This window comes from Stegostoma tigrinum, chromosome 3, assembly GCF_030684315.1.
Source record: "Stegostoma tigrinum isolate sSteTig4 chromosome 3, sSteTig4.hap1, whole genome shotgun sequence".
NCBI lineage: Eukaryota > Metazoa > Chordata > Chondrichthyes > Orectolobiformes > Stegostomatidae > Stegostoma > Stegostoma tigrinum.
The window spans coordinates 66,769,865-66,795,355 of NC_081356.1; the positions used below are offsets into that span (position 1 = coordinate 66,769,865).

At 42.2% G+C, this 25,491-nt stretch overlaps 1 protein-coding gene across 3 annotated transcripts in view; it reads right to left on the reverse strand.

Moving 5' to 3' along the window:
* LOC125450957 (nuclear receptor ROR-beta) overlaps window positions 1-25,491 on the reverse strand; it is a 276,310-nt gene that overhangs the window by 16,086 nt on the left and 234,733 nt on the right. For all 3 annotated transcript variants that reach the window (XM_048527460.2, XM_048527459.2, XM_048527458.2), the window contains exons 5-9: window positions 22,087-22,208; window positions 20,147-20,279; window positions 9,567-9,674; window positions 5,139-5,249; window positions 2,652-2,764 (exon numbers count right to left, since the gene is read on the reverse strand). In XM_048527460.2, coding sequence (XP_048383417.1) covers window positions 2,652-2,764; window positions 5,139-5,249; window positions 9,567-9,674; window positions 20,147-20,279; window positions 22,087-22,208 — 587 coding nt within the window. The remainder of the gene's footprint in view (window positions 1-2,651; window positions 2,765-5,138; window positions 5,250-9,566; window positions 9,675-20,146; window positions 20,280-22,086; window positions 22,209-25,491) is intronic.

Genomic DNA, 25,491 nt, shown 5'->3' on the forward strand with positions numbered 1-25,491 from the left:
GTCTACCATGTCTGGCCAGGTCACCTTTGAACATAGGAAAACAGGACCAGGAGACCTGTTGGGCCACCTCCACCATTCCAGATTATGGCTGATCATCTATCTCAACTTCAAATTCCAAAACTATCCTCATATTCCTTGGTCCCATTAATAAATAGAAATCTATCAATCGCCATCTTGAACTTTCTTAATGACTGAGCGCTCGCAGCCCACTGGGGTATAGAATTTGAAGCATTCACTTTACTCTGAGTGAAAGTGTTCCTCCTCATATCAATCCTAAATGGATTTTCTTTTATTTTGAGTCCATGTCCCTGGTGCTAGATCCCACAGTCAGCAGAACACCTTTTGTGCATCCATTCCCATTTATCCCTTTTAGAGTTTTGTAAGTTTGGACGACAGTGCCTCTCATTCTTCCACAGAAGACAAGGCAATTCTCCTCATTAGACATTCCTAACATCCCAGGCATTAGTTTGGTGAAGCTCTGCTGCACTCCCTCTATAGCACGATATCTTTCCTTAGATAAGGAGATCAGAAGTGCAAACAATATTATAGCTGTGGCTTCACCAATGTTTGATGCAATTGACTTCTTTGCTCCCATATTCAATTACATTTGTGATACAGTGTGTTTACCTTCCAAATTGTGTGCTACACCCGCTGGCGAGATCTCAGTGACTTACAGACAAGAACAACTGGGTCCCTTCAGACATCAGAGTTTTTTGAGGTAACACGGTGTAGAGCCAGATGAACACAGTGGGCCAAGCAGCATCACAGGAGCAGGAAAGCTGGCTTTTTGGGTCTAGACCCTTCTTCAGAAATGGGGGAGGGGAATGGGATTCTAAAAGAAATAGGGAAGGGGGGGAGGCGGATCGAAGATGGATAAAGGAGAAGATAGGCGGAGAGGAGATAGGTCAAAGAGGTGGAGGTGGAGCCAGTAAAGGTGACTGTAGGTGAGGAGTTTGGTGGGGGATAGGTCTGTTCAGGGAGGATGGACAGGTCAAGGGGGCGGGATGAGGCTGGTAGGTAGGAGATGGGGGTAGAGCTTGAGGTGGGAGGAAGGACATGTTAGGGAGGAGGGGACAAGCGGGCTGGTTTTGGGATGCGGTTGGGGGGGGGGTGCGCATGTTTTGAAGCTTGTGAAGTCTGCATTGATACCATTGGGCTGCAGGGTTCCCAAGCAAAATATGAGTTGCTGTTCCTGCAACGTTTGGGTGGCCTCGTTGTGGCATTGCAGGAGGCCCAGCATGGACATGTCATCTGAAGAGTGGGAGGGGAGTTGAAATGGTTCGTGACTGGAAGATGCAGTTGTTTGTTGCGAACTGAGCGTAGGTGTTCCGCAAAGCGGCCCCCAAGCTTCCGCTTGGTTTCCCCGATGTAGAGGAGGCCACAACGGGAACAGCGGATACAGTATACCATATGTTCAGGTGAACATCTGTTTGATGTGGAAGGTCTTCTTGGGGCCTGGGATGGGGGTGAGGTGGGAGGTGTAGGGGGCAGGTGTGACACTTCCTGCAGTTGCAGGGAAAAGTGCTGGGGCTGGTGGGGCTGGTGAGAAGTGTGGAGAGGACAAGCGGGTCCTGGAGAGAGTGGTCTCTCCGGAAGGCAGACAAGGGTGGGGATGGAAAAATGTCTTTGGTGGTGGGGTCGGATTATAGATGGCCGAAGTGTTGGAGGATGGTGCGTTGGATTTGAAGATTGGTGGGATGGTACGTGAGGATGAGGGGGGTCCTGTTTTGGTTGTTATTGCGGGGATGGGGTGTGATGGATGAGTTGCGGGAAATGTGGAGGGGAGTTGCAGTCCTTGAAAATCAAGGACATCTGGGATGTCAGGGAGTGGAATGCCTCATCCTGGGAGCAGATTTGGCCAAGGTGAAGGAATTGGGAATAGGGGATGGCATTTTTTCAGAAGGTGGGTGGGAGGAGGTGTTTTCGAGGTAGCTGTGGGAGTTGATAGGCTTGAAATGGACATCGGTTTCCAGGTGGTTGCCAGAGATCTTTTGATCCCACTCTTTCAACAATAATCTGTAATTTGATGCTAGTAGTTCTTTTTGCATCATTCCAATTTATCACTTTTTTTCGTTTCTGATCCATCCATCCTTCATGTACCGGTAGCATTTACGCCATAACTGTTCTGAATACCCCAGAAGTTTGAAGCCTTCCCTTCCACAACTTTTTTTAGTCACATGTTCATTCACTCATTCTTCCTATTTCTATCCTCACTCGTTTGTGATACAGTAATGGTTGATGAGCTTGCTGCCTTAGAGGTCTTGCTTTTCAGTGGCTGGATTAATAAATTTTACATTTTGGACCCAATGGTCTTTCTATTTATGTCATGGGTGCCAATGTGTGCCACAACCTCTAGTTCCTCACCTTTCCCTAAAAGAATGTCCTACAGCTGCTCTGTTACTTCCTAGACCTGGAACCAAGGAGGCAAAATACTATCCTGGAGTCCTGTCAACATCTGAAGATAAACATATCTGTTCCCCTAACTATTGAATTATCCTGTTCTCAACAAGAAAGATAAATTGATTTGCACTTCTTTGGTATTGCTGAATGACTCTGTGCAGTTTTCCTTTAGGTCAAATCTCTTCCTTTATGCTATGATTTTCCCATAACTTTCACACTCCCATTTGACCAATAAGGCTGCTCAAAAATACCTTTGCTAATGTGTCGTCATCCAGGTGATTTTTATGAATCACATGCTGTAGTGCAAAATAAACCTTTTCCTGTAGCTTTTGAACCTTCCTTGGTTCTATCAACCATGGTCGATCTGAAGGAAATGGACAGAATACAGAAATAAGCATTACAAAGGTCATTTTCTTCTCTTTTATCAAGCAATGCATCTAAATAGTGAATGAACACAGGGACATGAGTTGGCCCCTTGGCCCGTCAAGCCTGCTACACCATTCAGTAACATCATGGCTGGTCTGATTTAGATGTCAATTCTGCTTTCCTGCCTCCATTCCATATACATTCACTTTCTTGTTTTTTTTGATGGACAATCTAACTCAGCATGGATTAAATTTAAGGATCCAGACTCCACTAACTTCTATGGAAGCAAATTCTACAGTCTAACTCTTTGATAGAAAGAGTTTATCCTCATCTCTGACTTTAAGGGCAAATCTCTCTCTTATTAATATTCCATGTCCCATGTTTCTATTCTTACCGAGTAGTGGAAACAACCTCTCAAACTCCACTCACTCCAGATGCCCCAGGATCTTAGGCATTTCGTTAAGATCAGTCTTCTAAACTTCAATGGATAGAGGCCTAGCCTGTTCAATCTTTCCACTTTAGTTAAGTCTCACATACCACAAATCAGTTGAGTGAACCTTCCTTCAACTACAACTCAAGCATTTAACATTTTTCAAATTAGGAGACCAAAACTGTCATGGTACTCCGGATGTTATTTCACCAATACCCTGCACAGCTGCAGTCAAACTTGCTTACTTTATTTTCCAGTCATTTAATAAACAATAAACAATAACCCTACATTTACCTTTACAATCACTTGCTGTACCTGCACACTAGCATACTGATGATTCTGTTAGCAGGACAGCCAAAACTCTCTATACCACTGAGTTTTGCAATCTCTCTCTATTTAAATGTACATTGCTTTTCTGTTCTTCCGGCTAAAATAAACAAGTTTGTGTTGACTCATATTTTACTTCACCTTTCAAATTTTTGACAACTCACTTAAGCCATCTATATCCATTTGTAGACTTTGTACCTTCAACTGATTTTTTTTAACCTATCTTGACATTATCGGAAAGCTTAGTACATACATTCAGCCCTTTCATCCATCATTAAATAGATTGTAAATAGTTGAAGCCACAGCACTAAGCCCTGAGGCCCTCCACTAGTTACAGCTTGGCAACTCAAACAGGATAAACTTATCCCTGTTATGTGGTTCCTGTTAACTAACAAATCCTCTATACCATGTCCTCTTATCTCATGCAGCAAACTGTGATGTGCAACCATATCAACCATAACCAAATGCCTTCTGCAAATCCAAACATATTCCCTCTATTGTCCAAAGTCTAATGCATCAGTTAAATATGACTTCCATTTCGCAAATCTATGTTGGCTCTGTCTAATTATTTCACAATTTTTAAGTATCCTGCTAAACTTGTTTATCAATGCTTTGTAACATTTTTTGTATGAATGCATTAAGCTAATTAGCCAATTATTTCCTGCTTTCTGCCTCCTTCCTTTCCTGAATATGGTGCTACATTTTCCATTTCAAACTGTTAGGAACCTTCCAGAATTAAGGAATTTTGAAACATTATAACCAGTGCAACTTCTTGACTGCCATACTTTTAAGTCCCCAGGATTCAGGTCATCTAGTCCTGAGGACTTGTTAGTCTTTATGTGTAATAGTTTGCCTACCACGTTTCCCCTGGTGATATTGAAATTGTAAAGTACACCTTCTATCCACCTTTGATTTTCAGTCATCTTTGGGAAATGTTTTAAAGTCTTATACTGAGGATAGATACAAGATACCTGTCAAAGTCTCTGCTATTTATCTGTTTTCAATTATGAATCCCCAAGAGTCACTACTTACAGAATCATCACTGGCTTCAGTTACTTTTCTCCTATTCTCAATCTTGTAGAGACTCTTTACAGCCCATTGTTATGTTACAAGCTAATTTCTTCTCATTTTTATACTTTCTGCTTCTTTATAGTCGCTCTTTGCCAGTTCTTAAAGTCTATCCAATTTTCTGACCAACACTAATCTTTGCAATTTGTACTCTGTTTCCTCCAATTTCATGTTTTCCTTATCTTCCTTACTTAGTCATAAATGATGCATCTTTCTCAAAGGACATTTCTTTCTCACTGGGCTAAAACTTTGCTCAGAATTATATGTCTCCTCAAAAAACTGCCGTAGCAACACTATTGTCCCACATTTTAATCTCGTTTCCTAATTTACCTGAGCTAACTCTACCTTTATACCCTCATAGTTACCTTTATTTAGCTTTAAAATATTTCTCATGGACACACTCTTCTCACTTTGAAAATAAATATTAAGTTCTATCATGTAGTGTTCACTGTCAACAAGAGTCTCCTTAATCACGAGGTGATAAACTGGAGTGCCCTTTACTTCCAAACATGATAACTTAATTACACTTGTACATAAAGACACTAACCTGGTGATATCAGAACAGCAGCTGAAAACAAAGCTATTTCTTCTTCGGTCAGCTGAAGGGAGCACAAACTCTTAGCAAAGTCAAATATAGCACTGACTAGGTCATCACATCCTGCATGAAAATAAATGTGAACTCTACAATCAATATTACCATATCAACTAAACATACATATAACTGCTATTTCTTTAAATTATGTCAATACTAATTTAAAGGAATCGATTTTATTTCATAAAATAGCAGTATAACAGTATGGCAAGCTAATACTTCAGAAAATAATAGGGTCAGTTTTTGTATAACATAATGGTTGTAGAGTGCTCCAGCTGTCCACAAGAGCTGTTATAGTGAAATGAACCAGAATTGGTGAATTGCCAGCATTAGTTATTTGAGGTCAAGAATTCTGGCATTCAATTTCTACTTTGAGGCCACCCTTGGAACCTTAAAGGATGAAACATTTTTGATTGTAACAAATATACTGGAGCAGTAGGGAGTATGATGTTGACCCAGGAGCACAAACAGAAGTTGCTGGAAAAGCTCAGCAGGTCTGGTGGCATCTGTGAAGAAAAAAAATCAGAGTTAACATTTCAGGTCTGGTGACCCTTCCTGAGAACTCATTGACCCTGGACATTAGGTGCAGTAGTGGAGACATTTAAAGACCATCAGCAGCAAGAAGGACATTCTCTTATCATTCATTCATTCATTCATTCAACTATTTTTAAAATTTAATACAATTTAATCAGGCACTTGGGAACCCCATCACCTGCAAGTTCCTCTCCAAGGCACTCACCATCCTGATTTGAAAATATATCACTGTTCCTTCAATGTCGTTGGGTCAAATTTCTGGAACTCCCTCTCGAACAGCATTACGGGTCTACATACAGCATACAGACTGCAACAGTTCAAGAACGGCAGCAGCAACATCAGCTAGACAGCCAGCAACATCCCTATCCCATGAGTTAATAAAAATAAAATCACGCTTTCCATCCTACTAAAATTCAAGTAATTCAGCAGGTATGGGCAGTGATGACAGGGCATGTAGATACAACAGAATTAGCCCCAGGACTAAAAAGTTAGGAAGAAATAGTTAATGATCTCACTAACAGTGGCAAGGTAAGCTTCCCTTTTGCAGCTCATTTATTCTCTATATAATTGTTCATTACTTTAGATTTTGCCTAATAGCATCAATCCTTCCTTTTTCTGTTTCTTATCTCTTTCCTCAAGACAACATGCAACATTAGCTTCTTTCTATTCATACTCACATCCAAAACCTGATAGTACTCTTACTGCAATTATCCACTCTCGATCAAACTTGCTGCTTCTCCTTGTCATAGTACATGCTAAGCTCAGATGCCTCATGTAGTTTGAGAACAACTACAGCATGACATGCACTGATCTGCTTCTATTCTTCTGCAGGAAAAGATGGGAGAAAACAGTTGGGAAATCAAGGGTCAGAAGAGGAAGAGGTCATATCTCTACACAGAAAGGTAGGCTGATGGAAGGAGCACCATCAGCATCATTCGCAAAGGAGAACACAGTATTGGAGATGCCCAAACTGGAGGTCAGGCATGATGGCTGTTGCAGAATGCTCCTATGCTTCCTTTACTCTAGTATCTCTACAGTGCATTTTGATGTCATTTGGCCCATTGAGTTTACACCAAACCTCTGAAGAACATCTCACACAAAAGTCTCAGTCCCCTCACCCAATCCATGTTACCTCACAAGTCTTTGGGCTGCGGGAAGAAACCAGAACACACAGCAGAAACACAGTAAGAACACATGAACTCTTTACAGACAGTCATCCGAGGCTGGTATCAACCGGGATCCCAGGTGCTGTGAGGCAGTACAGTTAACCACTATGCCACCATGTCTCCCATTGTCTAATCAACTCTATTTCTAACATATTCATGCCATCACAGAATGACAGTGGTTTTATCTGCTACTTTTTACCTTGCCACTAAATGTTAACTTTTTTATTCTCCTCCTTTGATAGGTCCTTCAGATGACTTCAATCTCAAAGCCTCAAAGAATAAGGGGGAGAACATCACAAAGAAGTACATTCATTCAGCTATTTACCAGCACAGGAAGTGTGGTATAAATGGTGCATTACAGCGATTTACATGTTGTACTTCACTCAGCACAAGTCAATAGAACTAATTATTTTGTGGCAAGGACTCAGAATATTTCCAGGGTTGGGGAAATTTTAATTACGACGTTAGGTTGGAAAAGCTGGGATGGTCCACCTTGGAGAAACAGAGATTGATGGGTGATTTGATACACATGTACAAAATCATGACAGGCTCACATAAGGTAGATAAGGAAAATCTCTTTCCATTAGTTGTTGGTACAAGAACGATGTGACATGGATTTAAGGCTTTCAGTTCATGAGAAACATAAGGAAGAACATCTTTTATGTAATTGTTAGTAATGATCTGGAAGTTGCTGCCTTTAAGAATGGTGAAAACAGAAATCATGAGTTTTAAAGGAAATTGAAGGGTTATGAGGATAAAGTTGAGGATAGACTGACTGGATTGTCCTGCAGAGAACTGATATAGACTTAATGAGCCAAATGGTCTACCCTTGTGCTGTGAATTGCTTGACTCTTAAGCTCATCAAAGCAAAAGCTTACATGCAAGTTTCAGTGAAAAAGGCCACTGACATGCACTTTACTACAATGCTAACAAACAATCATGCAGACTTGTTAACGTTAAGAAACATCTCAGCTTATGTTAGAGAGCTGTCACCAATTAGGTCAAACGTTGAGTTTAATGAGGTGCTCTAATCAAAGCCTTGACAAATTCTTTACCTTAAAATCATACTCAATGGTCCTGTGTGTAATATTCAATCTTGCACAGGTCTTTCTTTTGATCTTTTTCACCTGCAATTTCAGCATTTAAAATCTTCAGGAGTGTATTGGGATGTTTCTGCAAAACCTTGAAGGAAGAGCCTTGGAGACCCCAAGAATCTCTGTGGAAATTTATTTCCTGAATGAATGAATGTTGTTACAACCCTAGAGGACCACAGACTGCTGTTTCAATAGAGAGACATAGTTGGTGGTGGGTTTTAACTGAGTATGACCACCTACATTCAAACTAAATTGTTTATCTTCTGTGTGGACCTCTGAGGTCCATGCATTCCAAATCGCAGAAGTCAGTGCTTGAAATGGCGTCAACATGCCAATTGGTGTGCACGGGCACTCAGCGTACTGCATGGCCACACAAACTAGAGAGAAGTTTGGTCACCATGCGTCAGGGAAGGGTGCAGTTGAGAAGGCAGCGCCTTCATGATGACCTCAGCCTGTATGGGAATTGAGCCCACATGTTGCTCCAACTTTCATTGCAAACCAGCTGTCCAGCCAACTGAACAAACTGACCAAATTCATTCCCTACCTCCCCTTTCACTGTCCTTGAAAGACTATTCTTTATTTGGTTCAGAACACTACAATTTACTTTCTATGATTTCGTTTTCCAATGTGTATTATATAGAAAGGAGATCTTTGTGCAGATCCTGGAAGCACACCACTCCTAGTCAGGCTGAGAAGCATCTTATTTCTTCCCTCCTTTTTATCAGACCCATTGACATTCTTTTATCATTGTTCTTCACTGAAGACAGAAGATTAGATGGATAACCATTATTTCTAATGGTTGACAAATATGTCCTTTAATACTTTGTTCTTCAGACTTTTAAAACATTTGTTGCGTAGAATCATGTATAGCACTTTCTGCAACTTTATACATGCATTACTTATCTAATTTCCTTTATTTATGCACTTCATGAATTTCTGAAAACATTTAACAGAATTAGTTAAAAATTTTATGCATTTTCATGCTGAGTATGCTCCACTGTCCCATTCTCAGAGTCACTAGTTTGATCTCATATTATGGACTCTTAACTGTGTGTAGAGGTTACTTTTAAGAGTCTGTGCCATTGGGGGAAGCCTTGTTTGTTGCCAATATCAAGTGGAAAATCTGGCATGCACTTGGCCCCTTATTTTTGATTGGTCAAAGATTGATAAGGTGATGTATCTCTAAACCCTGGAAGCAAGACTGCTCTTTCTCCAGCAACATGGATTCATTAGTCTTTTGAAATTACGCCCTTGAGATAACCAGGCATAAGGTAGGAGCAATGAGCCAAGCAATGCTGAGCATAACTTTTGCTGTGATAGTAATGTAACAGTTGTTACTCTTCAGGCCTATGGCACAATTGCTGCATGCAAAGATTATTAAGGAAAGGACAATTAGTTCCCTTGTTATCTACTCTCTGATCTTCTAAACTGTATTGTAGTCATAGTGATTTTTATTCCCATTATCTTTAAATATGCAAAGCCCCTTTAGTTTTATCTTATTTTGCTTCCATTGTTTGAGGTGTGGTATCATTGAAATCTACATACTGGAATGGCTTCAAATCATAATTAATATAAAGGCCTTTTCTTACCGAGAGCTTTGAATGTTTGCATGCCTCCATATTTTCCTTCAAAAAGCACTGTGTTGTTCAGTGGATTAAAGGCACGGCACATTCTGACCAACACCACCTCCAAACAACCTAAAATACAGAGAGAGACACCATTTTTAAAAACATGCATAGTGAGACAGCACTGTTGTTCTGAAAGCCAGAAATGTCTTAAGAAAATGCTTAATTAAAATTACCAAGGACTGTTAAACAACTTTAAAGCTACAGTATTCCTCACACTTTGCTCATTTTAAGTTGATTTCCTAACCAGCAAACTGAAGGTATTGAAAACTTAATCAGAATGAGATCAAAGCTGAGAAGAGATACAAAGGCACACAGATATGTTTAAAATTTATATATATAAATCTTTCAAGACTTCTGAAATGTCTACTTGCCCATGACAAGTTTAACACAGATAATGGGAACTGCAGATGCTGGAGAACCCGAGATAACAAAGTGTAGAGCTGGATGAACACAGCAGGCCAAGCAGCATCTTACGAGCACAAAAGCTGACGATTCGGGCCTAGACCCTTCATCAGAAAAGGGGGATGGAGCCAGTAGAGGCGAGTGTTGGTGGGGAGGTAGGGAGGGGTTGGACGGACTGGTCGAGGGGGCGGGATGAGGTTAGTAGGAAGGAAACGGGGGTGCGGCTTGCAGTGGGAGGAGGGGATAGGTGAATGGAAGAACAGGTTGGGGAGACGGGGACAAGCTGGGCTGGTTTTGGGATGCAATAGGGGGAGGGGAGATCCCGCAGCTCATCCCTCAACCCCGTCCCTGCAATAACCACCAAAAGAGAGTCCCCCTCATCCTCACGTACCACCCCACCAACCTCCGGATACAACACATCATTCTCTGACACTTCCGCCATCTGCAATCTGGCCCCACCACCAAAGACATTTTTCCCTCTCCATCCTGGTCTGCTTTCTGGAGGGACCACTCTGTCCGTGACTCCCTTGTCCGCTCCACACTCCCCTCCAACCCCACCACACCTGGCACTTTCCCCTGCAACCGCAGGAAGTGCTACACCTGCCCCTACACCTCCTCCCTCACCCCCATCCCAGGACCCAAGAAGACTTTCCACATCAAGCAGATGTTCACTTGTACATCCGCCAATGTGGTATACTGCATCCGCTGTACCCAGCGCGGCCTCCTCTATGTTGGGGAAACCAAGCGGAGGCTTGGGGACCACTTTGCGGAACACCTACGCTCGGCTTGCAATAAACAACTACACCTCCCAGTCGCGAACCATTTCCACTCCCCCTCCCACTCCTTAGATGACATGTCCATCCTGGGCCTCCTGCAGTGCCACAACGATGCTACCCAAAGGTTGCAGGAACAGCAACTCATATTCCGCTTGGAACCCTGCAGGCCAATGGTATCAATGTGGATTTCACAATCTTCAAAATCTCCCCTCCCCCTACTGCATCCCAAAACCAGCCCAGCTCATCCCCGCCTCCCTAACCTGTTCTTCCAATCACCCATCCCCTCCTCCCACCTCAATCCACACCCCAATTTCCTTACTACTAACCTCATCCTGCCCCCTTGACCTGTCCGTCCTCCCCAGACTCACCCATTCCCCCTCCCTACCTCCCCACCTACACTCACCTCTACTGGCTCCATCCCCACCTCTTTAACTTGTCTGTCTCCTCTCCACCTATCTTCTCCTCTATCCAAATTCGATCCGCCTTCCCCTCCCTCCCTATTTATTTCAGAACCCTTTCCCCCTCCCCCTTTTCTGATGAAGGGCCTAGGCCCGAAATGTCAGCCATTGTGCTCCTAAGATGCTGCTTGGCCTGCAGCGTTCATCCAGCCCCACACTTTGTTATCACGAGTTTAACTGTTCGTTTAATGCTGCCGTGGAGAGTGGAGTTGAGAGTGGGCTGTGCCTCGCGGTGAAGCAGAGCGAGCATAGGCACAGCGTGTCCCGAGGCAGAGTGAGGATGGGCTGAGTCCCATGGCTGAACAAACGGGCGATTCCCAGAGTGGTGACGAAAGCTGGCACGTGGAAGGAGCTGGCACATTGCCTTGTGCTCCGGAGACTACAGGCACGGACTGGAACTGGGCTACTTATGGGTCACCTATTACGATTCTGGACATTTTCACTACGTCATGCTAATCTACATTCGCTTTTTTTACTCTGCAACATGTTTTTTTGAATCCAAGATTTGTGCCGAGGTACTTCTAACTAAGGAGGCACCATTAAAGACAGCAGCCATTGCAAAAACTTTCCACCGTGCTGCTATTCTTCTGTAACTGGAGTACTTGTAACAATACAGGTTATGCCATTCAATTCTATTATGAGATGAATAGTATGTTGGTAATTTCAAAAGGCCATGTGTCATAAGTTATTATTCTTAAACATTGTGGGGAAATGATAAAAAAGAACTGTCATTTTACTTGACATTGCCAATATATAATGTCCATCTCAAGGTCTAAATTTTAAGTGCTTCCCCTCTTTTGACACCTATATCATTTTAAGTAATTTGTCTAAATGTTCTAGTTGATTCTGGATGATGGTTAATTGGGCCTTCTATTTTCTTCCAATTTACTCTTCTTTCGTCTTCTCTTGAAGGCAGTGACTGTTGCTGTGGTATATTTCCCAACATTATGTTATCTGATCCAATTCTGTTATTCAAATGATGAAGCCATTACACTTCAGAAAGATCACTTCCTCATCCAGCATGCTTTATAACAGGTAAAACCATGAACAGAGATTAGGAGAAGGGAGGTTTGCTCTTTCTGCAGGCAAGACCATAGAATCATTGTTTGTAGAATCATGAGTTCATAGTTTATTACATCACAAATTACCATATACCTTCAAACAATTCTGTGGTCTTTCATAAGAGTTATGAAATTAGTTAAACTCCTCTGTTTTTTCTGCAGTCCAACTGTGTCCAATTCTGTTCAAAATTACTATTGAATGTCCCTCCACCATTCTTTTAGGAAGTGCATTTCGCACCATAACTGAAACCAACTGTAGTACTTCGACTGCAAATGTTTCAGCCATCAGCTAATTCAGCACAGATTGTGAGAATAAACGGGAAACTTCCAGGTCTGCACAGTTCAGGAAAATGCCAGCTGGTGCATCTAATCACAAAGAAACCTGAAATCCCTGACTGAACCTATTGTAGAATGGCACAGATTTCAGATCAGAGAAGCCCAAGCCTTTTAGACTGTTATATGACATCACAGTATGTGACATCCCAGTATAAAGGTACCTGCCTTGCCTTGGTCATTGTGTCCATGTAACAGAATCAGTGAAGGCAGTCAACCATATGTGCGTATATTGCCGACATATTGTATGTCTTCTTTATTCGTTCGTGGGATGTTGGCATCACTGGCTAGCCAGCATTTGTTGCCCTTGAGAAGGTGATGGTGAGCTGCCTTCTCGAACCACTGCTGTCCTCCTGATGCGGATTGACCCACAATGCCATTAGGGAAGGAGTGTTAGGATTTTGACTTAGCAACAGTGAAGGAACAGTGATATATTTCCAAGTCACGATGATGAGTAGCTGGAGGGGAACCTGAAGGTGGTGGTGTTCCCATGCATCTGCTACCCTTGTCCTTCTGGATGGAAGTAGTTGTGGGTTTGAAAGGTGCTGTTTGAGGATCTTTGGTGAATTTCTGCAGTGCATTTTGTAGATGGTACACACTGCTGTTACTGAGCATTGTGCAGCAGTGTATGTTTGTGGATGCAGTGCCAATCAAATGGGCTGCTTTGTCCTGGATGGTGTCAAGCTTCTTGAGTGTTATTAGAGGTGCACCCTTTCCAGGAAAGCGGGGAGTATTACATCACACACCTGACTTGTGCCTTGTAGATGGTGGACAGGGTTTGAGGAGTCAGGAGATGAGTTACATGCCACAGTATTCCTATCTTCTGACCTTCTCCAGTAGCCAGTGTGTTTATGTGGTGAATCCAGTTGACTTTCTAGTCCATGATAGCCCCCAGGATGTTGATAGTGGGGGATTCAGTGATGGTAACACTGTTGAATGCCAAGAGGTGGTGGTTAGATCGTCTCTTACTGGTGATAGTCATAGTCTGGCATTTGTGTGGTGTGAATGTCACTTGCCTCTTGTCAGTCCAAATCTAGATATTGTCCAGATTTTGTTGCATTTCAATATGGATTGCTTCAGTTCTGAGGAGTCACAAATGGTGCTGAACATTGTGAAATCATCGGCGAGCATCCCCACTTCTGACCTTATGATGGAGGCAAGGTCATCGATGAAGCAGCTGAAGATGGTTGGGCCTAGGACACTACCTTGAGGAACTCCTGCAGAGATGTCCTGGAGGTGAGGTGATTGACCTCTACCGACCAAGACTACCTTCCTATGTGTCAGGTATGACTCCAACGAGCAGACACTTTACCCCCAATACTCATTGATTCCAGTTTTGCTAGGCCTCCTTGATGCCACACTTGGTCGAATGCAACCTTGGTGTCAAGGGCCGTTGCTCTCACCTCACCTCTGGAATTCAGCTCTTTTGTCTATGTTTGAATCAAGGCTGTAATGAGATCAGGAGCTGAGCGGCCCTGGCGGAACCTAAACTGGGCGTCACTGAGCAGGTTATTTTTGAGCAGGTGTTGCTGGATAGTAGTGTTAATCACACCTTCCATCACTTTACTTATGATCGAGAGGACCCTGATGGGGCAGTAATTGGCTGGTATGGATTCGTCCTGCTTTTTATGTGCAGGACATACCCGGGCAATTTTCGATATAGTCAGGTTATACCAGAGTTATAACTGTACTGGAACAACTTGACGAAGCGAGTGGCATGTTCTGGAGCACAAGTCTTCAGTACTATTGCCAGAATGTTGTCAGGCCCATAGCCTTTGCAGCATCCAATGTCTCCAACCGTTTCTTTATATCATGTGGAGTGAATCAAATTGGCTCAAGACTGGTATCTGGGAACCACAGCAGACGGCCAAGACAGATCACCCACTCGGTACATCTGGTTGAAGATGGCTGTGAATGCTTCAGCCTTAGCTTTTGCACTCATGTGCTGGGCTCTTCCATCATTGGGGATGGGGATATTTGTGGAGCCTCCTCCTCTAGTGTGTTCAACTGTCAACCATTATTCACAACTGGATGTGGCAGGACTGCAGATCTGATCTATTGGTTGTGGGATCACTTAGCTCTGTTTATCAACGCTGTTGATGCTCTTTGGTGTGTAAGTAGTCCTGTTTGATGGCTTCACCAGGTTGACATCTCACCTTCAGGTATGCCTGGTGCTAATCCTGGCATGCCCTCCTGTACTATCCAGGGTTGATGCCCTGGCTTGATGATAATGGTTGAGTGGGGGATATGCTGGACCATGAAGTTACAGATTGGGCTGGAGTACAATTCTGCTGCTGTTGATGGCCAACAGCGCCTCCTGGATGCCTGGTCTTGAGTTGTTAGATCTGTGTGAAGTCTGTCCCATTTACCATGGTGATAGTGCCACAAAACACAATGGAGGTTATTCTAAATGTGAAGGCGGGATTAGTAAATGGGTATGCAGATTAGTAAGGATGAGTTCAAGTATTTTTTTCCTTCTTGTTACTTACCTCGCCAGCTGCCGCAGGCTCAGTCTAGCAGTTATGTCCTTCAGGGCCCAACCAACGCGATCAGTAGTACTGCTGCCAGGCCACTCTTGGTGGTGGAAATTGAAATGCCCCAACCAAAGTACATTTTGCACCCTTGCCATCCTCAGTACCTCCTCTAAGTGTTGTTCAACATTGAGGAGTACCGATTCAGCATCTGAGGGAGGACGGTATGTGGTAATCAGCAGGGTCTTTTCCTTGCCTGTGTTCAGCCTGAAGCTACAAGACTTCATGGGGTCTGGAGTCAATGTTGAGGACTCCTACAGCAACTCCCTCCTGATTGTATTCCACTGTGCCGCCGCCTCTGCTGGGTCTGTCCTGCTGGTGAGTCAGGGCGTATCCAGGGATGGTGGTGGTGGTGTCTGGAACATTGTCTATGAGGTATGATTCCATGAGTATGACCACGTCAAGTTGTTGCTTGACTAGTCTGTGAGACAGCTCTCCCAATCTTGGCACTAACCCCAGATGTTAGCCAGGAGGACTTTGCAGGGTCGACAGGGCTGTCTTTGCTGTCATCTTTTCCGGTACCTAGGTCGATGCCAGGTGATCTGTCCGGCTTCATTACTTTGATAAATTGTAAGAATTGGTACAATTGAATGGCTTACTAGGCCACTTCAGAGGGCAATTGAAAGTGAATTGTATTGCTGTGGGTGTGCAGTCACATGTAGGCCAGATCAGGTGAGGATGGCAGATTTCCTTCCCTTAGGGACATTAATGAACCAGATGAGTTTTTCCAACAATCAGCAATAATTTCATAGTGATCAGTAGATTCTTAATTCCAGAATTTTTAATGGAATTCAAATTCCAGCATCTGCCATGGTGGGATTCAAACCTGGGTGCCTAGCACATTAGCTGAGCTTCTGGATTAATAGGCTAGCTAGGCCTAGACACTAAGCCATCACTTACCGCTAAATGTACTGTAATGTCAGCTAGCTCAGAACTAACTGTGCATGTCAGTGATATTGTAGACTTGTAAATATTTACAGAAAACTTGAGATTTCTTTATCTCGCAAGAACTCAACTATCTGTCATATATATTTCTTTTAAAAAAACATGCTTAAAGGATGTGGGTGTCAGTAGATGAGTATTTCTTTCCCAGATTTATTGACCTCAGGACAGTCAAAAGTCAACTGAATTGAACTGAATGACTTACGGTCATGTGCAGTCAATGTAAAAATACAGTGAAAAGGTGCACCTTTGCTATACATACATGGCACCATTCAGATTAACTTAGAATAGATAAGAAGATAACTTAAGAGAGTCCAACTTTCCTTTCCACTGCTGCAGTTCCAGGACCAGAGAAAGATGACAGATTTGCTTTCTTAAAGGGCATTATTGAAAGGGTGAGTTTTATGACAATTGGCATTGACACAAGGTTTCATGGGATTTGAAATTTTATCCCCAGGCCATTAACTTGGGATTCTGGAGTGCGAGTTCAATAATACCACTAATACAATGACTTTCTTTTAGAATGAGTTAATATATAATGTTAATTAACATATACACAACCACACCTCAATTAACAATTGTATTATGCTATGCGTTATTAAAAGAAACATAGGCTCCTTAAAAATTGGCAATTATGATGATACAAGTGAAAACACAAAAATACAAAGACACCGACTTTGCCTCACTGTTTACTGTGGACGATTAGGATAGCATGCTGGATGGCCAAAGGAAACCAATGTCACACTAGGGACGGAAACTATTAACATGTGTGTAAATTAATTGAAGAAAAGCACAGCAATAAAAATAACAAATCCTCAGGAAAAGAAAGTTTCGACCGAGTGTTTAAAGGAAGTAGGTAAGAACATTGCCGATGTTCTAACCATGAACTTTCAAAGTTCTCGTGCATGGACCATTTCTTTGGATTGTCAAATTGCACATTAAACTCCACTATCATTTAAATAAGGCAAGAGAGGGAAGGCGGTGTGTTATTAGCCAGTGGCCTGGCATTTGTTTTGGAAAGTCTATCATTTTAAAGATGAAGTGACTGAACATCTTGAAAAGTTTCAGCTGTTGAGAGAACCACCATGGCTTTGTGAAGAATAATTATGACCTGAGAAGCCTGAATGAATTTTTGAAGAGGTGACTAACATAGTACACATGTAAATGTCTATAAATGTCTATGAACATTATTTATATCAACCTCCAAAAATTCTCATCAGAGACTTCAACTGTTGACTGAAGAGGGAAATTACTGACCTAGTTAAGACATTGCCTGTTCGGCAGAATACAATGAATAGGGACAATAGACGAGAACTTTAATTAGCAGGATATAGCTAGTGACATCCCGGGGGATATATACCATTGCCACAACCATTTGACATATTTATTAATGAACTGGATGAAATGAAATAAGAAATGAGGGGTCAGAATTGCACATGTCTTGGTTTGCTGATGACAGAGAGATACATGGCATTGTAAACATTATAAATGGAAACCATACAAAAGGCTGTTAGCAGATTCAGTGAATGTCCAAAACAATGCAAATTGATGTCAACTTAAGCAAGTTTACTCTTCCTCCGGGACCATTCATAAAAGATAGAATAGCAAAAGAGGATGGAACAGAGTGCTTACTAAATGTTGAAAAGCAAGAAATAATGGAGGCCTAAAGACACTTTGGGATTTAAGTACATTAGTGACGAAAACTTCACGAACAGGTATAGGAAATAAATTCAAAAGCCGAATGGAATGTTGGTATTCCAACTTGCAGTATTAGCTGAGGCTTAGCTGGCAGCAATGTGAACCCTGAGTCAGAAAGTTGTTGGCTGAATCTTAGTTTTTACCCAAGTGTGAGTTGTGTTGAGATCTTTGGAGTGTTTTTCCCCACAAGGCCAAATGAGTTTTCTTGCAATATCTTAACAAATTCACACCATTAATTATTTACTCTGTTCCATAGCATCCTTCACACCTGATTCCAGCCCCATATTGCCAGGCACTGTTCCCAGAACTGCTCACCACTGCCAGAATACCCTTTGTGCCCCTGCGATTTTTAAAGTCAGGCACTGTCAGTCTGGAGCTACCCTGCATAGTTCCCAACATTTGCCCTGGATTAGGCAGAGGGGGAAAATCTGTGCCCTGCTTTGTGGGTAAGAGTCTGAAGGGCCTGCTGGAAGGGCTGGTGCATAGATGGGAATTGTTCTTCCTTCGGGACCATCAGAGGAAGCCACAATACCAGACCATTTCAGCCTAGTTTCCCACCTGAATTAAAGCAGTCTTAGCCATCTACAGGAATACCCAATACTTCTCCATTCCACCAATACAAGTTCCATTATCTTCTTTCCGATACTTTACAGTCACTCTTTCCTTTCTACTGTACACACCTCCCACCAAGTCTCATATTCTGCCATGCTCATTAATGTCTCAAACGTCTTCCGTCACTCACAGTCATCCATCCGAAGCAATGACACTACTAACCCTGCAGGCCCACTGCACTGCCTATTTACTCACTTGGGAAACCTCTCCATCTGCATCAACAGTAATAGTAGTGTCGCTTACTTCCTGCCTCTCTCTCATTCCAGCAGGAAGACAGCTCACAATAGAGCAGAAAGAGTCAAGATAGCTGGTGGAGTGCCTGATATTTGGGTCCTCAGCCCTCATGTTGAAAACGTTTGGTCTGTGACCGTCCCAAGTAGCTGACTGAACATCTCTTCGACTGTCCTGGGACTCCCTGAGCAAAGGTTATCCCCTTTCACTTCACTGAAGCCTGCTGATGTTAGATTTAGGCTCTGTCTCTTTTGTCATGTGAACGTGAATGATCCCGTGACACTATTTCAAAGACGGTCACAGGAACTGCTCTCTACTATCTTGACCAATGTTTACCCCTTAGTAAACTACACAGAAAAAGATTTTCCTGTCATTATAATGTCACCATTGTAGGGTCTTGCTATGCACAATTTGCTTGCCACTTTCCCTACATTACAACAGTAACTACACTTCCAAAAACACTTGATTGGCTGTAAAGAACTTTGGGGTATTTTGAGGTGGTGTTATATAACTGCACATCGTGATTTTTAATTCCTTTTCCAAAGGACTGAAATACAAGAGTTTAGAAGTTTTGCTACAGCTTTTCTTTATATTCACAAATGGGATATCACAGGCTGGACCAGCAGTTAATGTGTGTCTTACTTGCCCTAGACAAGCTGCCTTCTTGATCCCCTGCCTTCCTTCTGCTGCAGGGAGACCCACAATGCTGATAGGAATGGACTACTAGAATTTTGACCCAGCGACACTTGAGGAACAGTGATATATTTCTAAGTAAGGATTGTCCATGTCTTGAAGGGGAACTTCAGGCTTGCAGTTGGTGGTGTTCTTACGTGTCTGCTATCTGCTTTACAAAGCCTTGGACAGACCAGATCAGTCATGGTCTGAACAGTTCTGAGCACCACACATTCAAAAGGATAAGTGCATTTTGACTTACAAGAATGATATTTGAACTCTAAAAGTTAAATTATTATCCAACAGTATTAACAGGGGTGCAGCAAAGGTGATTGTGTTGAGTTACATCACAGACCAACATGACTGCCTTGAACTGCAAACAAGCTTGAGGGGTTACATGTGTTATTCTAATTGGGTGGAGAGTTGTTACTTTACACAGGAAAGTTTGGTAAGTGGTGCTTAAGACCCAAATTAGCTTGCATTAATGCCTTCACTTCCCTCTGAGCGTAGATCTCTGGGGAAAATTCACTTATAAGCGATGCGTAGATGTTTAGCTGCATAAATTCAGTCTTACATTTTTATCTTAAGTTTCATTAAGTTAACATAAAAGGTAATAACTTGACAATGGAAGACATGATTAAAGTTGAAGTAACAGCATTGTATCATGGTCTCCATAATTGTGCTTGTTTGGGAATGTAATCGTAGAAAATGGTTTTGCAGCATGACAGCCTTGCCTATTAAATATCACCTGAATTAATACTTCTGCCACAACCCAACAATTAATTGACACCTTATTCATTACTGAAATATATTTGCAACCCATACCTGATTTGAGAAGGAGAATTTGATCGTTCTGACACAAGTCCATGAACCCTGTAATGCGTTTGGCAAACTCCACAACATACTGAATTGCGTGCGTGACCTGAATTGCACATTGTTGCCATACGACTTCCCTCACCTTTCAAAAGAGAAAAAACATACACAATGGGAAGGGGAGAGAACAAATTGCCCTGAATATTTGGTGTGTGTTAGAAACTAATGTTAGAAAGAAGAGCAAAAGCACTTTGAGGGGATACCAAGGAGAAGGACATGGTACCATTCCTGAAGTTAACATTCAATGTCCCTGAACCAATTCAGGGGGCCAACTATAGTTGTTTTAGAATGGAAAATGATTGAAAGTGTCATTGTTTTTCTCCTAGGTATTCTGTACAGTTCTGAATTTAATTACTTAGTAACTCTGGAGCATATCTGTTTCCTTGACTTTCAGTCTACTTTCCTTGTATATTTTCCTGTTTATCCCCATCAATCTGGGATTTTAAAAAAAGGTTTTTTTTTGGAAAATAGGTTTTAATAGCCTGACTAGAAATAACTTAATCCCTTTGCTGTTTATATACTTTTTATATACTTTTAAAATCAATTGCTTCTTTTGATATTAACTAACATAAGCAACATATAAATCCTCTTTTCTCGTTGTTTCATTCACTTTCAATCTTATAATGATTTGTACCTGAAATATTATGTAATTTTGCCTTCACGACTAGACCTTCTGTGTAGCTTTAACAGTCTGTGTTTTAATATATCCTACTTGAAAATTTTATCTGCTTTTGCAGTGTATAATATATGAAATGTGATAAATTCTGTACCGTTATTTTATTTGAAGTTAAAACTTCAGTTATCAGCTCACAGCCACTCATGGATCATTTAATATTTCCCAGTTTAGCTTTACCGCTCTGTGGTCTCTTTGAACAGTGTCGACCTGCATCATAGGTCATAACCATTACCTCCATATGTTTAAAATAATAAATATGTTTTAAACTTATGTTTAAAATAAATCTGACACACCGGTGGCACCAATCACCAATATAACCCCAAATCTTATAACTGTATCTGCATGATTATTTTCCACAGTCAAAGACAACTTGAGTGACTCCATGATCTGGGGCTCCTGGCGTGAGTGTCACTTGTTGGAAGCATATCTGAGAAGATAACAAATGCCAGTGATCATCATTTTCCATTAATTGATTGAAAGTCATTGTCTTCCGTGGCATGTACCCTCTGACCACCGGTCTCTGCTCATGAAAAGGAGCCAGCCCAGCAATTACAGTTAAGAAAGTCTAGAAATTATATTTTGATTCTGAAGCTTTTGAAAACAAGAAACCAAGCAGGCAACACATAGTTGGTGCCAGGAGAGAACTTGAAAACCAAATTGTTTTGAACTTTTTCCAAATTTCTTGGAAGTGACCTCACTTTTCTTCTTCTTCACTGATCCAAGTCTCAGCACAAGGAAGTCAGCTGTTACTAAATTTCCTTTTCAGCACAAACTTTACCACCTCTGTTATCATTTGCTACTCTGAAGCTATTGCGACCCTTATGTTCTCCTTCCTATTGCTTTATCCTGAGCTTTAAACTCATTCTGCTGCCCGTACATTGAGATATCTATGAAGAGTATCTTATGATTTTGGTTATTTGCAAATGCACTGTCCATGAGGCTGCTTGCACTTTATCTCAAAGTAAAGCTGTTCAATTCCTTATATACTGTAACACTTCTCTACTTATAACTGTGCATAATAGGTTCTCAACTACAGCTCTCTAGTGTACTGTCTAAGACTTCTCACTTTCCATGTTTATCCTAGACTGTCTCATCTCCTGCTGAAGTCTTCATGTCATATGTATTCAGTTACATCATCATAATTTAATTGAATCTCATTACATTACACTTTTTAATCTAAAATAAATTGAACAGCACTGTAAATATCCATGGTTACCTTGTTTTGGTAAGCTTTTATTTCTTCATATGTGTGCGTCTGCCATGCCAACTGCTGAAGTTCTTCCACTGTATACTGACATGTCTCCAAGTGGGACTTTATAATATTCTGTGCAATACGATCTGAGGATTACAATACATAAAATTAAGAAGTAAATTATTTGATAGACTCATGCATTTACGTTCTACTACCATGATTGTCTGAGAATGTGTCGCTTCATGCATGGTAAAAACTTCAGCTTGCAATTTACAATTTAGTTTTTAACACTTTTAAGACTAAGAAGATCGATGCATTTATAAAGCTTTGAAATATGACAGTACAAGCTTCTACAATTTTATTAGAGTTTGGTCTAGGATATCCTCTCCATAGAACATAGGCAAATCACAAGTAGGAAAAGGCTTCTACAATCCGACCCCACCACCCAAGACATTTTTCCATCCCCACCCCTGTCTGCTTTCCGGAGAGACCACTCTCTCTGTGACTCCCTTGTTCACTCGACACTGCCCTCCAACCCCACCACACCCGGCACCTTCCCCTGCAACTGCAGGAAATGCTAAACTTGCCCCCATACCTCCTCCCTCACCCCGATCCCAGGCCCCAAGATGACTTTCCACATTAAGCAGAGGTTCACCTGCACATCTGCCAATGTGGTATACTGCATCCACTGTACCCGGTGTGGCTTCCTCTACATTGGGGAAACCAAGCGGAGGCTTGGGGACCACTTTGCAGAACACCTCCGCTCGGTTCGCAATAAACAACTGCACCTTCCAGTCGCAAACCATTTCCACTCCCCCTCCCATTCTTTAGATGACATGTCCATCATGGGCCTCCTGCAGTGCCACAACGATGCCACCCGAAGGTTGCAGAAACAGCAACTCATATTCCGCTTGGGAACCCTGCAGCCCAATGGTATCAATGTGGACTTCACCAGCTTCAAAATCTCCCCTTCCCCCACCGCATCCCAAAACCAGCCCAGTTTGTCCCCTTCCCCCACTGCAACACACAACCAGCCCAGCTCTTCCCCTCCACCCACTGCATCCCAAAACCAGTCCAACCTGTCTCTGCCTCCCTAACCTGTTCTTCCTCTCACCCATCCCTTCCTCCCACTCCAAGCCGCACCTCCATCTCCTACCTACTAACCTCATCCCACCTCCTTGACATGTCCGTCTTCCCTGGACTGACCTATCCCCTCCCTACCTCCCCACCTATACTCTCCTCTCCACCTATCTTCTTTTCTCTCCATCTTCGGTCCGCCTCCCCCTCTCTCCCTATTTATTACAGAACCCACACCCCATCCCCCTCTCTGATGAAGGGTCTAGGCCCGAAACGTCAGCTTCTGTGCTCCTGAGATGCTGCTTGGCCTGCTGTGTTCATCCAGCCTCACATTTTATTATCTAGGAAAAGGCTGTTTGGTCAATGAACTTCGTACTTGTTAACTGATATTAGCCCATCCAAATTCCTTCATATAAGGCCCTTCAGTGATTTTGCTCTCCAGTAGCACATAGAATCAATAATTTCAACTATTAATTTTAATGGGTCAATGGCATAATTTATTTCACAAGTCTTTTTTACTTAATTTAAAGTAGTTCTGCATGACTCTTCCCTCCAACTTATAGAATATAGAACATAGAACATTACAGCACAGTACAGGCCGTTCGGCCCTCGATGTTGTGCCGACCTGTCATACCGATCTCGAGCCCATCTAACCTACACTATTCCATGTACGTCCATATGCTTATCCAATGACGACTAAAATGTACCTAAAGTTGGCGAATCTACTACCGTTGCAGGCAAAGCGTTCCATTCCCTTACTACTCTCTGAGTAAAGAAACTACCTCTGACATCTGTCCTATATCTTTCATCCCTCAATTTAAAGCTATGAACCTTCGTGCTTGCCGTCACCATCGTAGGAAAAAGGATCTCCCTATCCACCCTATCTAACCCTCTGATTATTTTATATGTTTCAATTAAGTCACCTCTCAACCTTCTTCTCTCTAATGAAAACAGCCTCAAGTCCCTCAGCCTTTCCTCGTAAGACCTTCCCTCCATACCAGGCAACATTCTAGTAAATCTCCTCTGCACCCTTTCCAAAGCTTCCACATCCTTCTTATAATGCGGTGACCAAAACTGTACACAATACTCCAAGTGCGGCCGCACCAGAGTTTTGTACAGCTTCACCATAACCTCTTTGTTCCGGAACTCGATCCCTCTATTAATAAAAGTTAAAACACTGTATGCCTTCTTAACAGCCCTGTCAACCTGGGTGGCAACTTTCAAGGATCTGTGTACATGGACACCTAGATCTCTCTGCTCATCTACAGGACCAAGAATCTTACCATTAGCCCTGTACCTTGCCTTCCGGTTACTCCTACCAAAGTGCATCACCTCACACTTGTCTGCATTAAATTCCATTTGCCACCTCTCAGCCCAGCTCTGCAGCTTATCTATGTCTCTCTGCAACCTACAGCATCCTTCGTCACTTCCTAAGTATTAACTTGTGTCCCCACTGTAATTTGAAAAATTTGCTTAGACTAGTTTTTGGCAGCATTCCTGTTATTGAGCTAGAGGGTTATGGGCTCAAATACTACTCCAGGAATTGAACACAGTCAGTTCTTGCACTCTAGCACAATAATAATGGAGCGAGCACTCTAGGAGATCTTTTAAATAAAGCACTAAATTCAATATTGATCTGCACTTTAAAATTAATGTTGAAGCTAAATAGATTCAGAAAAGGTCCTAAAAACTGGGCTTCCATGAAGCAGCACCAGAACTGTACTCAAGAACAATCTGTAACCTCATTCCCATGCTTGCATAATGCTTGATCACCCATTATCATCAACCCAAATGATCAATGTTAGATTAATGAAGAGTGGTGGAGAGTTTGTGAGGAGCAGAACCTAAAAAGGAAATGTCAATCTGATGGAGCAATAACATAAAACTACTTACGAGCCAAGCAGCAGAAGAAGCATGAGATGGACAGAATCACTACAGTGTGGGAGCGGGCCATTCATCCCATCAAGTCCACACCGACCCTCCAAACAGCCTCCCACCAAGACCCATTCCCCTACGCTTACATTTCCCATGGCTAATCACACTAGCCTAGACACTATGGCTAGCATGGCTAATCCACCATCTACCTTCATATTTCAGGGCTGTAATTTGCTGACAACTCCTCTCATCTATTTCTTTCTTGAATAAAATGGCTTACATTAAAAACTATTTAAATATCTGAGAGGAAATAATTTGACGTTAACATTTAACAAGGTATATTGGCAGTACATCTTATGGAGATGTTGTGAAGAGAGGGAAAACATTATAAACTTACAAAAGAAGAAACAAAAAGAGAAGTCTGGCACAGGAGCAGGCCCTTCCGCTCTCCAAGCCTCTGCTGATCATCATGCCCTG